This window comes from Caloenas nicobarica, chromosome 16 (assembly GCF_036013445.1).
Source record: "Caloenas nicobarica isolate bCalNic1 chromosome 16, bCalNic1.hap1, whole genome shotgun sequence".
Lineage (NCBI taxonomy): Eukaryota > Metazoa > Chordata > Aves > Columbiformes > Columbidae > Caloenas > Caloenas nicobarica.
In genome coordinates this window covers 11,294,314-11,308,706 of record NC_088260.1, presented here as the reverse complement: position 1 = coordinate 11,308,706, position 14,393 = coordinate 11,294,314, and the positions used below count along the sequence as shown (strand labels likewise).

The following is a 14,393-nucleotide window of genomic DNA, read 5'->3' as shown; positions in this document are numbered from 1 at the left end:
CTGGACGGGCCAGAGTGCAATGGGACCCCCAGCCCCAGGTTCCTCCCCACTCCCAGGGCCCCCTGCCCAGCGCTGGCACTACCTGGGACAGAGAAGTCGTTGTCGTTGAGCAGCCGCACAATCTCCCCCAGGCCCCGCCAGCCCCGGCGCCCCAGCACCTGCGGGACGGGGCGCGGGTCGGGCTCAGCAGAGGGAGGCACCGACCCGCACCCCAACACCCCACCCCGGGACCCCCGCAGGAGCCGGGGCTGGGGACACGCGCTGCTCCCCGGCCTCACCTGGCGCTGGTGGAGGAGGCGGAGGACCGGTGGCGTGGTTGCGCAGGGAGGAGGCAAGGTGAGGGAACAGTCCCCGCTGCGCCGCTGGCCTGCGCCATGCCGGGGGGCTCTGGGGTGCCTGCGGTTTGGCTGGGGACCCCCCTGCCCACATCGTGCACGAGACGTGGGGACGCTGGGGCTGCCGTGACCTGGCTGCTGCGTCTCCGCAGGCTGTCACCCCGCTGTCCCTGGAGGGCACCGCGGCTGGGCAGACCAAGGCGGCTCAGGCCCTGGCAAAGATCACCATCACCTCCGACCCAGAGCCGGCGTTCCCCGGAGAGCGGGTGAGGGTCGCGCTGTGGGCGGGGGGGCTGGGTCTGCTGCGTGGTCAGGGCTGCGCACGGGCTCACGCGGGAGCAGCAGTGGGGACGGGGCTGCGGCGACGAGAACGATTCATGCAGACGCAGACAGACGCACAGGCACAGAGCTCTTGTCAGCAGCGAGAGCAGAGCCAGGCAGAGCTGAGCTCTCTTTTCTTAACAGTTCTCTATTTATATGTTTACGGATACAGGGCTGGACCAAGAGGTTGGACAGTTTTTTCAAAAAACGTTATTCCAAACACACCACACTCATGTTGTGACTGTTTTCAGTCACGTTCCCATGCATATCTTGTGGGCGGCGCTCCAGCCCACTCATTCTCATGCCCAGGCCCAACATTCACACATCTTACATATGGGGGCGGTTTTCCGACGCGAGATATCATTCTCACTGGGCTGGGCTATCAATTCTTGCACTCAAAAAACACACTTCTGTATAATCTGTCCAAGACCCTTTAGCTGGAGCTGCAGATCCTGCTGTTCCCGCAACTGGGTCCTGCTGCCTGGGGCGCCCTGGGGCGCCCTGGCCCCCACCCCAGTGCGGTGCCACCCCCCTGTGCCTGCGCCACTGCCACCCACATGCCACTCATCGTGGGGGGCCCAGACTTGTCAGGGAGCGACCTCCATCCCCGGGGGTTCCTGGGGCTTCACACTGGCCCTGGTAACCTCTCCCCAGCCCCAGGAGTTGTCCCCTGGGGGCTATTTCTGGCTCAGAGCCCCCCTGGCACCCCTGTGGCACAGCCGGTGTGTGCCGGTGGCTGCCGGCACACGTGGGGGACGCAGCCCCGGCTCCCTGGCACGCAGCTCGGTGCAGATGGCAGCCAGGTCCTGCATGCAGAGCAGCACCTGCGGAGACAGGAGCTGGATGCCACAGCGATGCGGGGACGTGAGTGTCCCCGTGTCCCCACCAGCCCCACCACACAGCTGCACTGACCGTGTCCAGCTGAGCCTCGGTGTTCTCCAGGGCCATGTCCGTGGGGACCTTGAGCTGTGCGGTGACGAGCTGGAAGAGGTTCAGGACGGCCAGCTTGATCTGCCCCAGCTGCAGCATCCTCTGGGTGGCCGCACTCTGGATCTGGGCCCAGCGGGACTCCTGGGGACATAGTGACAGCCCCACCAGCCACTGCCATGTGTCCCCTGTACCCCCACAGCTGGGACAGGGGGACCTGGCGGTGTGTCCCCCCCATGCACAGCTGCTGATGACACTTTCTGGGCATGCGGGGACCCCCAGCTCAGCCCAGGAGGTGCCACCCGCCTTCCCACCATCATCACATTGGGCATCCCTGCAGCACACGGGGTCCAAACTGCTGGCCCTCTGCCTGGGCACCCCGTGTCCCCCCTCACCTCCCGGAGCACCTCCAGGCGGGTGGCCTCGAGGTGTGCGCGGAGCCGGGTCAGCTCGTCCCTGGTGCGCAGGAGCTCGCTGTCGGTCTCCTCCCGGTACCGCCGGAGCTGAGCTCGGCCCCGCGCCAGCCGCTCCTGCCCGGCCGCTGCCTCCTGTGCCAGGGTGGCCCGCACCCCCGCCAGCGCCCCGAAATGGGCCAGCATGGCCGGGACGTCCTGGAACTGGGCGGCGGGAGGGGGTGAGAGGGCTGGCTCGGGGACATGCAGCATGGCATGGCAGGACGGGGACCCCCCGCGCTCACCTGCCCCGTCCTGGCCACCACGTCCCACAGGTAGTCGCCGAAGCGGCGGAGGCTCCGTGTCTGCTGGAGCAGGCGCTCCCGGCGCTGCCGCAGCCCCTCCAGCTCCCGGAGCAGCCGGGCGGCCTCGGCCTCCCGCCCCGCCGCCCGCTCCCGCGCCGCCCGCCGCAGCGCCCGCTCCCGCCCCGCCGCCGAGGCCTGCGGCGTGGGGACGGGGGTCAGCGGGGTCCCCATGGCCCACCCGGCCCCGGCCCCATCCCGGCACCTGGAGGAAGGCGTCGAATTTGAGGATGACATCCTGGAGCTGGTCTTTGCGCTGGCGGAGCTGCTGCCAGCGCTGCTCCAGGAGCTCCATCCTCTGCCCAAACTCCTGCGGGAACACCGGGTGTGAGAGCATCACCCCACGCCGGGGTGGGGGGGACACAGCTGACAGCCCATGAACAGCTGGGGACGTCCCCCATGGCAGCCGGGGCCGCAGCCCCAGGGAGGGGACACATGGGGGGGACACACGGGGGCCGCTCTTACCTCCCGCTGGCGCTGCAGCCCCCGCTCCACCTCCGCCGCCTCCCGCCGCTTCAGCAGCACCCGCGCGGAGGGCAGCAGCGTGGCACTGTCACCCGCTGCCACCGTCCTGCCAGGGGTCGTGTGGGGCTTGTCACGGCCTGGGGGGGAGCCTGGCCAGGGGCACCCCCACCGCGGCACGAGCAGGACCCCCCCAGGGAGCACCGCTGCTCTGTTCCCCGGGGGATCCGTGTAAAAGCCACTCGGGAGCGTGTCGGGCAGCACGCGGGCACCCAAGTGTCCCGGCACCTCTGGACGGGGCACGGGCAGAGATGGAGCCCTGACACTCGCCTGGGGACACACCACAGCTCCCTGCCACCGACCCAGCACCCACCCGGTGACACCCCCCGGCAGTGGCACCCTGGGGACCCAGCGATGGGGACACAAACCGCCAGACCGGGGGACGCAGGACATGCGGCCCCTTTCCCAAGCCCCCACTTGCCCCAGCCAGCAGCTGCCAGTCCCTGGGGAGGACGGGGGGTCCCACTCACGGCAGCCGCAGCTTGTCCCGGAACGCCCGGCCCAAACTCTCCTCCAGGTTCAAGCCCATCTCAGCCGGCGCCTCCTCCTCGCCCGGCACAGCCGAGATGGCGGCGCCTCGACGCTGTTGCCGGGGCAGCCGGAGGCTCCCGCAGCGCCCGGGGATTTTCCTGGCCTGGAGCATCGCCCCGGGGGATGCCGGGCACAGGGACTGCCCGAGGCTCCTTGGGGACAGCTGGCAGCCCTCTGACCACACTCCGTCCTCCAGTCCCCCCCGCAGCCCCTCGGAAACCGCCGTTTGGGCTCCACATCCCTTCAGAGACCATTGCGCACAACTGGACCCCAACCACTGCCCCCCAAGTGCTCAGTTCCCCTGGTACCTTCTCAGCTCTCCTCCAGCTCACACTGTTCTTATCCAGAACAATGCTCCTCTCCGTGTGGCCCGGGGTGCCTCCCTTCCATGCCACGTGCCCCCAGGTCCCCTTCACTCCCCATGTCCCCTTTGCTCCCCCACGTGCCCCCAGGTCCCTTTCGTTCCCCTGTACATGTGCTCACATCCCCCGTTACTCTCCACACGCACTTGGATCTCTCGTGCACTCACCTCTCCATCACCCCCTCCATGCTCTTCCACCCCCACTTTACAGCATTGATTCCTGTTCCCCTCCAGCACACCCGGAGCCCCCCACGTCCACCCCGTTCCACCCCATCCTGCTGTTTGGCCGTTCCCATCCACAGGTGCCGATCCCCTCCCTCTCCTCCCTGCTCCCCCCCAACGCACAGCTCCCCTCCCCTGCCCACAATGTGCCTTTTCAATCCCTCCCGTCACCCACGGGGTGCTCAGATTAGACCTGTCCCTCCATCTCTCCCTGGACCCCATTCCCCACCCCACAGTTCCCCCCACAGCTGCCCTGATCCTCTTGGTGCAGATCCCACTCCCCTCATCCCCTCCCATATAAGTCCTCTCCGTGCTTTCCATCGTGGCCAGACACCCCCCCAAAACCACACTGCAAGGTACAGCTTAACTCCAGACTTAAACACAGAACACTTCAGAAGGACTAGGAGAAAAAAACATTTATAATGAAAACAATTAAGCCCCCCTAGAGCCAGCATCACCCATGTCCTACCCATGCACCAGTTGTTTCTTCCGTTACCCCGGGACCGTTGCGGCCCCACAGCGACTTTCTCCACCATACAACCCAGCATCGCTCACGGTGATTGAGCCGGAATCCTGTCCTGGTGTTCGAGTTTGTCACAGGCATTGAGATGAGGGGGCTACTGGGACCCACCTCCCCACTCTGCCTGCACTGGGTGCCACCTTCTTAAAAAGGGACACCTGAGACAAAGAGGAACATGAAAAGAGGAGAAATGGGGGAACAAGGCTGGGGAAGGACGGAGTGAGAGCTGGGGAAACGCGAGCGGAGAAGGATGTGGGGATGCTCTGACCGAACCGGCCCGTGGCAGGACACGAACGGCCTGTGCTCAGCCACGCGGAACGAGGACATGTGTCCAGCTGCAGCTCTGTGTGTCCCCATGAAGGAATGGAACTATGGAACTACGTGCCTCGTGGCTCTTCTCCCCTCCTTTCCCATGGAGAGACCCCACTGTGCTGCTCGCCATCGTCACCTGCACAGGGCACAGAGCAGCAGCTCAGCAAGGGCCGGCGAGCCAGACAACGGGAATTCCTCCCTCCCTGGCACAGGCTCCTGGAAGACCCACAGCTTAGCTCTGCCCCAAATCTCGGGGGGCGGGCACCAGGGCTCACCTTCTGTCAGGCAGCTGGGGGAAGCAGCCCAGACGCTGTTCCCATTGACCAGTGCCATTGCCTCATGTTTGGTGGAGCTGCTCATGGTCTCCTCTTCTCCTTTTCCCTCATCGTCGTCTTCAGAGTCCACCAGCACTAAGACGTCGCCTGAGTCCTGATTCCTGTGAGCAGCAGGGCAGGTGGAGAGGGGCTGAAAGACTGAGACAGCCTGGTCTGCCCCCCAGCCTGAGCCTCCCCTGGCGCTGATATCCCTCTGCCCCAAAACGACCCATTTTGATGGATTCTGCCAGTCCTGTGCTATCCATGTGCAAAGAACAGCACCACCACGAGCATCGTGCACCACTCCTCATTCGCCTCCCAGATCCTCCAACCGCTCCACAAATGTTCATGTCCTAAATTAAACATCACCAGCCGCTCCCGAGTGGAGTTGTTCTCCTCTCTCATACAGACGGGGAAACAAAAGCTCTCAGAAAAGTCTTCCTGTCCCGCAGCACCACAGCTGCAGGAACAGAACCCTCGGGGCAAGGGAAGGGAGCAGGGCCAGGAGGGGCGTGAGCAAGCGGAGAAGAAATCTGGCGCACCTGAACCCAAGAAGGCGCTTGTTCATATGCAGCTATCAGACACCCCTCCTGAGGGGAAGGACATGGTGCAAACACCCACCCACAGCTCCCACCTAAGAACTGCTTTGCTCTGAGGAGGCTCCTGCCCCCGAGGAGGATCCCCAACCCCACAGGGACATCACCTCTGCAAAGAGATGGACCAGTGAGGCCACACAGGACGGGCTGAGGGAAATGAGCACTCACCTGAACGCAGCACCTGAACGGGAGAAAAGGAAGGAAAAGCAGCGTTAGAAACCGGCACCAGAGCGGTCCCTGGGGCAGCAAGGGGCTGGTTCCGCTGCACGACCCCTGCCAGCCCCAGGACGGTCTCTGGCAGCCGCAGGTAGAGGCACGGCCATGAAGGTGACCTGCCCACACACACAGACACAAGGACAGGGGACAGCCCGGCGCGGTCACAAGGACAGGGGACAGCCCGGCGCGGTCACAAGGACAGGGGACAGCCCGGCGCGGCCACAGCGCCCTGGAGAAGGCGATGGAACTGGAACGGTGCCTGAAGCGCTCAGCTGGGCAAGGGCCTTGTGTTTCCAGCCCGCCTGCCTCCAGGGTTGTGGCCAGGAGCAGGATGAGGCCGAAGGGCTGGGGTGATCACCACAGCAGCCCAGGAGGGACAAGGGACAACACCAGGCCACCCCAGGAAGGAATAAGCCCCTCCCTGGCTCCTGCAGAGGAGAGCTCCTACCTCTCAGGCACAGCAGAGGGTTGTAGTACAAGACAACCGCGGTGACGGTGAGAACGGCCAGCAGGGACAGGACCACCACTGCGCCCACGACCCCAACGATGTTCACCGGCTCTGCAGAAAGAAAAGGAGACACAGGAAGACAGTTTATCACCAGGAGATGGAGGAATGAGGAAATCTCAGAACAAGCGACAGAGCAGGTCCCGGTGCTGCCTCAGCTCCTGCTTCCCATCATCACAACAGTCCAACCAGCACGAGGGCTGAGGGTTTCAGGCATCCTGCATCGCTGGTATCGAAAGCACCAAAGCCGGGCCCCTATTTTTGTGCCCACGTGCTTATAGTGAAAGCAAATCAACCCCTGCCCATTGCAGCTTGGTCCTTGGAGCTGCTCCTCTGTGCTCACAATCACAGAATCACAGACCGGTTGGGGTTGAAAGGACCTCTGGAGATCACCCAGTCCAACCTCTGCTCACGCAGGGTCACCAGAGCAGATCACACAGGATCATGTCCAGGCGGGTTTGAATGTCTGCAGAGAAGGAGACTCCACACCTGCTCTGGGCAGCCTGGTCCAGGCTCTGGCACCTCCCAGGAAAGAAGTTTCTCCTCATGTTTAGATGGAACCTCCCGTGCCTCAGTCTGTGACCATTGCCCCTCATCCTATCATTGGGCACCACTGAACAGAGTCTGGTCCATCCTCTGACACCCATCCTGGAGATATTTATAAACATTGATGAGATGCCTCTCAGCTTCTCCAGGCTGAACAGCCCCAGCTCCCTCAGTCTCTCCTCAGCAGAAAGGTGCTCTAGGCCCTTAATCACCTTGGTAGCCCACCACTGGACTTCCTCCAGTAATTCACAAGCCCAGGAGGGACCAAAGATGCTCTTCTGTCAGGCCTGTTACACCAAGGTGAGGGGAATTGGGTCTTTTTACCTGGAATGAAGGGAGCCTGTCCCGCATTACACTTGCTGCAAGAGCATGGAAAGCGTCAGCAGGCAAAGAAGGCTCTTAGTGGCAAATGGAGCCCTGTGGGGACTGGCCAGTGGCCCCCATGATCTATGTCCCCGAGTCTTCCTCAATCCCTGCCAGCAACCCCGGGCAGCCCCACTCACGCTTCACCGTCAGGCAGACGAAGAGCTCCCTCAGCCCCACGGGGTTCTGCGCTTTGCAGACGTAGCAGCCGCCGTCGGTGGCCTGGGAGCAGTTCTGGATGGTGAGCCGGGACACGTTGCCCTCCTGGGCGATCAGGTACCTGCCCCCCGGCCGGATCTCCGCCTCGGGCTGGGTGACACCCCGCAGCCAGGTGAGCCGTGCCGCCGGGGTGCCCTCGGTCACCCGGCACGTCAGCGTCACGTTGTCACCCACAAAGCAGGTCTTAGGGGGCTCCGATTCCAGGGAAGGGATTTCTGAACAGCCCAAGAGGAAAAAAAAAAATAAAATAAAAGGAAAAGAGTCAAGGAGGGAATAGAGGAGTTTAACATAACAAGCAATCAGGCATCTGATTGATTAATAATCATTAACAGAGTGAAGTCAGACAGGAGTCTGAGACTTGAATGCTGTAAATTTGGCGTCCAGCTCACAAGGCTTCAGCAGCCTCCAAGGAACGATCCCAGCTACTTTTGCGTTGCTCAGCCCTTTTTTTGACACCTGTCTTTATACCCCCAGGTGAAGACGGTAGAGAGGAGAACAGCAGCCCAGGAGCTTTCCACGGGATCTGCAGAGCTCTTGCGCAGCCCTGACAATCATTGGAGGATAAATCCAGCTCAGGTTTTCAAAAGTCACTTTAGTCAGACACCTTCAATGCCTAAAGGGGACCTGGGGGTGCACACGACCTTTCTTCTATAAACCCAGCTCTGCCAAACTTAATCTCAAGCTGAGCAAGGCACTAAATCCACCTCTCGTTTTCACACAGTTGCGAGTGCTTGTGCAGGTGAAATGCTTGGTGTGGGGTGATTTGTCGGCCCCTGAAGCTGCACCCAAAACACAACCCACCTGTAACCATGCCATGATGGATCTCAGCTGCAGGACGTCTGTCTGTCCTGCAGTCCCCTCTGCACAAACCCAGTCGTGCTGCCTCCTCAACATCCCCCTGCGGCAAGCATCCGCAAGCCTGGCTTGCCTGAGCGCTGCCTAAGTGCTCTGGAGGGCACAGAATGACCAGCACTTGTCTGCCCCACCATTAGCAGGCTAATTAATAGTTAATGAGGTAGGCAACTCCACTCACTTATCTCCACAGTGCACGCGGGCTCCTCCTGCTTGACAACGTGGCTCCCGACACACTTGAAGACTTTGCGATGGGAGAGGTGGGAGCTGTTGAGCGTTTCCACGTGCGTGTCCGAGTTGCTGGAGGAGCTGATGACCCAGCTGGAGTTCTCCAGATCGTGCCCCTCTTCTCTCCAGTGCAGGGTGGGGTGCGGGTACCCCCCGGGCCAGCTGCAAAACAGCTGCAGCATCAGCCCCGACGGGGAAGCCTCGGCCCAGCACTTCGGGGCTGAGTGCGGTGGATCTGTCGGCAAGAACAGCACATGGTTAGAAGTGTTTCCAAGTCACAGCTCTCAGCATCTCAGGGCTGGAACTCCCGCAAGCGCTTGGTTTTGCCATCACATCCCTTGAAAGTCATCCTGGTTTCCCTGTCTTGCTCCCTGACCTGCATCCCACAGCCCCGGGGAGCACAACAGGGACCAAGCAGGAGGTCGTCCTGCAAAAGCCACAAGAGCAACTGCAGCCAAGCCTTGAGGGACTAATGCACAGGGAGGAAAAAAAATATTGTCACAGCTTTATCGAGCGGAGGCAAGATAAGCACGTAAAAACGCAGCAGGAGAACAAAATCTCCACGCTGCCCTCGGCAATTTGTCACGGCACAGGTCCTCGTGCCTCGGATACAGGGGGTGACACTGATTCCCACTACCTGAGGACAAGGCTCTGCCCCTCCACGTCGCTGATACCAGCACTCGGATTTCCCGAGAGAACACAGAAAGCACCAGGGCTCCTGCCAAGGGACAGGGAAGCAGCTTCTCGGAGCCACCCGCTCAAAGCTGGAGCACGTCCCCACACACCCAGGACACTGTTGGAGGAGGAGGCTGTTCCTAGTGTAGAATCGCAGAATAGTTTGGGTTGCAGGGCCCTTCCTGGCTCCCCCAGTGCCCCCCCTGCCATGAGCAGGGACATCTGCACCAGCTCAGGTTGCTCAGAGCCCCGTCCAGCCTGGCCTGGGATGTCTCCAGGGATGGTTCAGCCACCACCTCTCTGGCCAACCTGGGCCAGGCTCTCACCACCCTCAGGGCCAACAATTTCTTCCTCGTGTCTGGCCTGAATCTCCCCTCCTTTAGTTTAAAACCATCACCCCTTGTCCTGTCGCAACAGGCCCTGCTAAAAGTCTGTCCCCATCTTTCTTATCAGCCCTTTTTAAGTATGGAAAGGCCGCAATAAGGTCTCCCTAGAGCTTCTCTTCTCCAGCTGAACAGCCCAACTCTCTCAGCCTGTCCCACAGCAGAGCTGTTCCAGCCTCGGCTCATTTCCGTGGCTCCTCTGGCCCTCAGAGCCGCTCTGCCCACAGGGAGTCGGGGTGTCCGCGGCTCGTGGGCTCAGGGCCACCCACACGCGCCACTGCAGCCCAACCAGGGCTGCTCCGCTCCTTCCCGGCACCGCTGTCCCTGCCACGAGGGACAGAGGTGTCATTGACCCACGCACCACGCTCCGTGCCCACGCCACGCTGCAGCGACGGGGACAAACTCCAGCCCAGAACGCGGGCAGGGTAAGTCGGCGCTGGCCTCACGCCAGGGCACATCGCTCAGAAAACACCACGGCTGTTTGTTATTTAAATACAGAAACAACTCCGTGATGGCACAAAGGGGTCGGAAGCCGATAGAAACCCCAGAGCGATCCCTTCGAGCAGAGCGGGGCTGGCGTTCGGTGCAGCTCGAGCTCCTGCCTCTCTCCCACCAGCTGGTTTCACACACACATACACGTGTGTGTTTAACAGCCACGGGGATCCTGGACTCTGATCCAGGCAGAATTAACAAGCTGTGCTCCTGGATTAGGCTGGTTTGTCTAATCCAACGCTGAACAAGATCCCACTGAGAGACCAGACACCGCCATAGCGAGCCCCACACAAGACAGATGCCTGATGGTTATTCTGCAGAGCATTTAAGTGACTTCCAAATGACACGAGTTAAAAAAACAAACCAAAACCAAAACATGACAACAAAACCTCATGTGAGCTACAAGAACATACCGTCTTGGGGCTTGGCTCTCCAGGAACTACATACACGCATCTCGTATGATCTTTGAAACCATCCAGCTCTGGTGAGAAAGTTCTCTGCAACAGCTCTTCTGTCCCAGCTCTGGGGGGGCCTCATAACTGACCCCAAGTCCCGGCTCATCCAGAGCCGCACGTTTTGTGCTGGTTCCAGAACCTGCCTCCTAAGCCATCGGCTCTACAGCCTGAACTCCCCAGCTCTCCCAGTGCAGCTCTGCTCTTCTGCATAAACATTAATAGATCTGTTCCTAACACGTTAAAACCCCAACAAGCTAAAAACATCACGCCCACCACAAGCAAAAAAAAAACCTCACGAAAAGAACCCTGTGCCACAGAAGAGCCAACAGCCGCTTGTATCAAATTGCACACAAATGTAAGAATAAGCCCCTCGGAGGTGTGCAGCTGCACGTCTCCTTCACACCATGTGCTTCCCGTCCAAAACGAACACAGGACAGCAGCTCGAGGCAGGGCTGCACCTTTGTCCGGGTGCTAGAACGTCTCCTCTACCGCCCAAGGGTTTTTAAACGCAGCTTTAAGCAAAGGGAGAACTTTCTGGTACCACCCATGAGAGAGACGGGTTGAAGACTGTGAACTGGTGACTCCCACATGAAGCCAACAGATCCCGGGTGGCTCCTTCCCAGCGGTGCCAGGTCTGCGTCTGAGGGGTTCACGCTGCTCCAGCGACACCGAACATGAAAAACCAGGGTCTGTCCTTATAGTTTGAGGCTCAGAAGCTCCAACTTCTGGCCTTTGCTGACCTATAGCACCACCAAAACCACCTCTCTCACCTGTTTAAGGGCACACCGCTGTCCTACACCTTTGCAATTAATTGACACATTAACTCCACACTAATAAATGAACTTCAGAGTGCAGCACCAACACTTGGCATGCCATTGATAACTTTTGCTCGTGTTTCCCACCCATGTCCTAGATTTTAGGGCTCACCCCTCCTAAGCCCCACACCTACATATATATTCTCCAAATCAGCCTGGGGCCCCATTCCTCCGCTCCAACCCTCCGTGACCTTCCAAACCCCATGTGCAGCTTCCTTGCCCCAGGAAGGGAATTTTTATCGGCGTGAACTTTCAGAGATTTAATCTGTACGAAACAGGTATGACTTTTACGACACGCGCCCTTCGCCAAACACCAAGAAGGCAGGAACACCCTGAATGCAAACAGAAAACAGATCTCACGCACGGCAGGTGTTGACGGAAAGACCAGCGAGAAAGGCAGGGACCAACAGCACACACAGTGTCACCAAAACAGGCAAACTGGCAGCAATCCTTCCCTTTTCTCAAACCTGTAACATGGGCTTGCTGGCATATAAGACAGCAGGTCACAGCCCAGGGGCCAGAGCCTGCGTCACATCTTGGAGAAGGGGCCAAGATGGGACCAGCCACCGGACCTATGTTCCCTGCTGAGCTGGAGGGGGCTGTTCCACCAAAGAGATGAGGAATCCGGGCAAGATCGCGGTTCCCCGGCGAAGCAGGGAGGAGCTGAACCAGCGGTGTGCGAGGCAGTCGATCTGAGCACCCTCCAGCCCCACCTTCCACCGGGCTGGGAACATTTCCGAGAGAATGAACGAAAGAAATGAGAGATGGGAATGGGAGAGAGCATCAAAACAGGACAAAAAGGCTGAAATAATGGCCTGTGCTGACAACAACAGGCACGCTCCCAGGACGGCGCTCCCAGCAGGAAATCTGAGGAAAGTGGTGTTTCCGTCAAAACTGGAAGGCTGCAGACAACTCCTCAGCTGAGGACCCTCCGTTCTCACACCAAAAGGATGGCACAGCACATCGATTTCAAATGTACTTCGATCAAGGGAAAAAAACACAGCGAAGAGCAGCCCCTACCCAAAGATTTATGAATGCTCAAGTCAGCCAGATTGTGAGGCAAAGGGCCACCCTGGAACAGCGACGAGATATCAAAGATCTGTCCAAAAACCAGTTTATCATCTACCACTGGTAAAGGAACTGAAGAGTCATAGCGAGGGCTTAACAGCTGGCATTCGGTCTTCTGCATTGCACACAAGTGATCGTTGACAGAGCGTTTAGACACGTCTTCGTGCTTGTGAGTGAACGCGTAATTGAGTTCCATCAGCCTGCTCACAGATTTTGCACGATAAGGCCAATTTTCCCCTCTTTTACACTATTTTACTACCAGCGCCAGGTGAATCTGGGGACCTGTGAGACTCGGGGGAGGAAATTCCCGGAGGCGGGACAGACTTACTGGCCACCAGGAGCTGGACCCGGTGCTCGTGGTCCGTCTCGTTCAGCACTTCTCTGCAGGTGTAGTTGCCCTCGTCCTGCAGCCGCAGCTCCGTGATGCGCAGGGAGCTGTTGTCAACCAGGGAGAAACGGACGTCCCGGGGGAAGGAGACCCTCGAGGAGAAGAGTGGGGGGAAAGAACGAGGGTCCCCTTGAAACCAGACCACCTCGGTTGCTTCTTTGGAGACATTTCGGCACACGAGGAGGATGCTTCCTCCGACCTCCCCAAAGACCACTTCTTCTGTTCCTGCAAAACACAAGGGACGGCGTTAGGGATCCGGGGAGCTGGCAAAGCCTTCTTCTGTCAGCAAAGACCTGGATATCTGATATATCTGATATACATCAACTAGGGGGGCTCTTACCAAGGGATCTCCGAGGTGCATTTGGCAACTACCGACATTTAAAGCAGACACACGATAAGGAAGAGGGACACGGCGTAAAAGTCTCAACAGGAAAGCAGGGAGAGACTGAGAGAGGACAACGAACAAGTGACCCAAAGGAGCCCGAGAAGAGCGCTGTTAAAGCACTCATTGCACGGGGTCACAGCGTCCGTGCTCACCCCACACTTTGCTGGACCACTTGCCCGAGTAGCCCCATGTCCCAGCTACCGAAAATGGCGACAAAACCCCACCCCAGTATTGAAGGAAGGTGACACAACTGCTGACATCCCCTTTTATATCCCTGATAGCTGCTTTTCTGCCAAATGGCGCCCGGACCCCCCAGCCAGCTCGAGGGTCTGCAGGATCCCCCCTTCTGCAGCGTCTGCCCTGCTTGTTTTCAAAAGTCACTTTTTTTTATCAAGTAAATCGGTGCTGGGGAGCTCCCCACGCACGCTCGCTGCTCCCCGCCCCTCAGCCCCCGCTACCTGCGGCGTCCCGGCGCGGCACCAGCCTCCAGACGCAGAGGGCGAGGAAGAAGCGGGCCGGCGTCCCGCCGGGGAGCCGCATCGCCGGGCGCCGCTGCCACGGGCGGTGCTGAGCAGCCTCCGCCCCGGCCGGCGGGCAGCGGAGGGCGGGCAGAGCCGGCCGGGCCCGCCCGCTCTCCCCTGCCCGCTACGCCGGGGCCCGTGGAGGGGATCGTGTGTCAGGCCGCGCTGCCGGGGACCCGCCATCTTGGGCGGCCGCCATCTTGGGCGCCCCCGGCCCGCCCGCCATGTTGGGCGCCCCCCCCGCCATCTTGGGCAGCCCCCCCGGGTCAGTCCGAGGGTCGGGAGCGTTTAACACATTGGGGATGGTGTTTCTAGAGGGCAAAACTAAGTGAAGGTTGTAAGCGAAACTCCCCGGCCTAGAGGATCTTCCGTAGTTCAGCCACTTAGAGATGCCCCAGAAGCAGCGGGCGCGGGAAGGACAGCGATAAGTGGCAATGAACCGCGCCACGAGTTGTGTGGTCTGGGGTATGGGGGGGGAAAGAACAAAAGGCAGCAGCTTAAAGCAAAGCTGGAGCGGAATGAAGAGGCTCTAGGGGGAGGCAGAAGGGTCAGGGATGAGCTGCACAG

At 60.2% G+C, this 14,393-nt stretch overlaps 2 protein-coding genes across 2 annotated transcripts; both read right to left on the bottom strand.

The window, feature by feature from the left end:
• Window positions 1-1,209: 1,209 nt before the first annotated feature.
• CFAP73 (cilia and flagella associated protein 73) lies at window positions 1,210-3,644 on the bottom strand. Its single transcript, XM_065646771.1, is given in 10 exon segments — window positions 1,210-1,480; window positions 1,569-1,727; window positions 1,979-2,200; window positions 2,281-2,475; window positions 2,543-2,647; window positions 2,803-2,908; window positions 3,330-3,412; window positions 3,414-3,527; window positions 3,530-3,581; window positions 3,583-3,644. Coding segments are annotated over 10 exon segments (1,245 nt in total). The 3' UTR covers window positions 1,210-1,333.
• A 730-nt stretch (window positions 3,645-4,374) lies between these two features.
• VSIG10 (V-set and immunoglobulin domain containing 10) lies at window positions 4,375-14,025 on the bottom strand. Its single transcript, XM_065646488.1, is given in 8 exon segments — window positions 4,375-4,941; window positions 5,081-5,241; window positions 5,884-5,896; window positions 6,380-6,490; window positions 7,486-7,779; window positions 8,598-8,879; window positions 12,861-13,145; window positions 13,764-14,025. Coding segments are annotated over 8 exon segments (1,479 nt in total). The 3' UTR covers window positions 4,375-4,870.
• Between the last annotated feature and the right edge of the window lie 368 nt (window positions 14,026-14,393).